The sequence below is a fragment of the Cynara cardunculus genome (genome assembly GCF_001531365.2).
Source record: "Cynara cardunculus var. scolymus isolate 2C chromosome LG 17, CcrdV1, whole genome shotgun sequence".
NCBI classification, from domain to species: Eukaryota; Viridiplantae; Streptophyta; class Magnoliopsida; order Asterales; family Asteraceae; genus Cynara; species Cynara cardunculus.
The window spans coordinates 37,289,002-37,291,856 of record NC_037544.1 but is presented as its reverse complement, the minus strand read 5'-3'; the positions used below and the strand labels follow the sequence as shown (position 1 = coordinate 37,291,856).

General features: G+C 34.0%; 1 protein-coding gene across 1 annotated transcript in view; it reads left to right on the top strand.

Annotated features, from left to right (window-relative positions):
- The window catches only part of LOC112501004 (translation machinery-associated protein 22-like), a 14,528-nt gene extending 11,940 nt beyond the window's left edge, over window positions 1–2,588 (top strand). The window contains exons 4-7 of the mRNA XM_025104630.1: window positions 382–463; window positions 550–617; window positions 1,023–1,106; window positions 2,152–2,588. Of these exons, the coding sequence (XP_024960398.1) occupies window positions 382–463; window positions 550–617; window positions 1,023–1,106; window positions 2,152–2,208 (291 nt within the window). The 3' untranslated portion in view covers window positions 2,209–2,588. The remainder of the gene's footprint in view (window positions 1–381; window positions 464–549; window positions 618–1,022; window positions 1,107–2,151) is intronic.
- The last annotated feature ends 267 nt before the right edge of the window (window positions 2,589–2,855 follow it).

Sequence of the window (2,855 nt, the reverse complement as noted above, 5' to 3'; positions counted from 1 at the left end):
TTTTCATAGCTTATGATCTGTCAAATTTGTAGTTTTCTTTATTGGTTTTGAGTGTTTATCTTAGAACTCAAGTTTTTTGGTTCTTTGCTCTTGGTGTAAATTGAACACATTTGTGGAGTCGTTTAAATATGTTGAATTTTAAATTTATTGGATTTTAAACTGTCATACAATTTTTTTTTATCGATAGTCTGTAATTAGAACCATAACTCTTATTTATTCAAATTGTATTAATATGTAAAGATCAAGTGTAACCTATATCATCGTTAAATCTTGTCTTATAAAACCAGTGAAACTTCAAAATCGTTAAAATTCATGGCTTCCGCCGCATTGCGCGGGTACACAACTAGTATTTAATCAAGCTTTGAATATGTTCTACTCTAGGATAAACAAGAAGTTATAATCGAGAAGGTAACACGCAACAAGCGTAAATCTATCACCACCATCAAAGGTCTCGAGCTTTTTGGTAAGTGTAATACTCATCTTTCATGGTATTTAGATTCTTCAGCCTTTTTCATATTGCCGTCCGTGGATCATAACAAATAATTGTAGGTGTTAAATTGAGTGATGCTTCAAAGAAGCTTGGAAAGAAATTTGCTACTGGAGCTTCGGTTGTGAAGGTATACGATTGGTGGCTGCTCTCTCTCTATCTCTCTCTCTCTCTCTATATATATATATAGAGAGAGAGAGAGAGAGAGAGAGAGTGAGGTTTAGGGGAAAACCCCCCAAAAAATGAAAAACTGAGGAACACCCTAATAACCGTTCATCTGTGCAGTATGCACATGTGTACACAAATAATTGAAGATGTTTCCTGGTTTCTATGCATGTGTGCATCCTGGAAAAATTACTTACAAATAACTTGTATGCACATGTGCATACCATACAGATGAACAGGTACCAGGGTGTTTCTCAGCTTTTATATTTCTTGTAGTTTTTCCCTGAACTTAACCCTATACATATGTATATGCGTTTAATAATATAGTTAACCCATCAATGATTGAAATTTCTTGAATTATTCTTCTCAGGGTCCAACTGAGAAAGATCAAATTGATGTACAAGGAGATATTGCATACGACATCGTGGAATTCATTACAGATACATGGCCGGATGTAATTAAACCTATTATCTTTACCTGATATTGATAAACACGAACCTACTACCTCCATTCCAGGATTAGAGCTCCATAATAACTTTAAGAATTTACTTTAAACCAAACCAAATTAAACATACACCAAGAAGATAAGATGTATGCAACCTTTTTCTACCCCAAGGGGTAAAGAGAAGAGTAAATATGACTCATACAACTGTTGGAGAAGGTTTAATTGAGAATTGTGAGAACCGGTATATGTACACAAACACACACATATATATAGTCAGGTTCATACGAGAAAAATAATCAAATAAGAGAATAAGAAAACGGTTGAATCACATGTGATTTTACACTAAAATTAAAATCAAGTGACTTTGGCTGCCACTTGAGGTCGTGGGTCATGTCGCCTTCACACCTTTACATCGACTTTTAGTGTAAATTACATGTGATTTGGCCATTTATGTGTTCTTTTATTTAGTTACTGTTCTCGCTTGAACCTGCCCCTCTCTCTCTCTATATATATATATATATATATGAATCGTTGCATATACTCCATCAAAATATGTATTCTGTCAATGAGTATATTCATAAATGCATATCTACTATATATGCAAGTATAATATGCATTGATGTACATACTCATTGAAATTCATGTAGTGTATATGCATCGGTTCTCATTCTCTCAAAATATTTATAGTTTTCATTTGATCTTTTCCCTAAAACTATATCTATGGTAAATAGGCAACTCATTTCTAAATTTCAGAAACGTTTACTTTTTTGTTATCAGGTCCATGTTATCTTTTATTCAAAGATTAAATCTCTGATTTATAGGTTCAAGTAACATGTAACATGTAACATCATAATTTGGCATTTTTTTGGATCCTAAAAGTGAATCATTTGAGTAAGAAGCTCAAATGTGTCTCAAATTCTGAAATGGAGGGATTATCAACTTCAATCTTTGGTTTCCATAATTTGACTTTTAGAAGTCAAAATGATGCATTATTTTGTTGTTTCATCATCCATTTTACACAAGTTCAATATTGCTGCATTTGAACATATTGCAGGTTCCGGAAACAGCGATTTTTTTCATTGAAGATGGGAAAAAGGTTCCTGCTGTGTGATTTTTGGAAGCCGGATCCGATGTTTCTTTTGGATTGACGGCCAGTCTTCCAGAAATGCTTCAACCGTAACGATTGTAAGAAAGAATCGTTTTGTTGTTCACAAATAGTTTCTCCAATACCCTGTTGAACACTTGTTATTTCTGGAAAACATCCTTTGATAAACGATGATGCCATAATGTATGATTCTGCACCTCATCCATAGTTACCATTACCATTTTATGGGTTTTTCAGGAGAAGAAACAAAGATGTGATTGTGGTTTCCATTAACTTGTTCTTGGAAAAGAACCTTAGGGGCTATTTAGTTGGCTTTTCATCAAGTCATGTATGAATAAAGCTGTTGTATGGATTATTTGTTGGGAAGATTTTTGTTTGCGAGGGGGTTTCTCATAGATGGAAGAAGCGTGTGTTTTAATTGCGAGAGATAAGGTCGGAAAAATTTGGACTTTCTGCATAACCCTCTCCCTAGAAGCTTACTGAATGACCCACTTTTTATATCATTGCTACCAAACAGTCATGTATAGCGGACCAAATAAGCTATGACAAATAGACTCTGAGTCTGTTTGGTATGTGGGACAATACAAGATATGACAGTATAGAATAAAAATTTGTAGTCCCACGTCTAGAGTGATAGTTATTATGGAACTAGA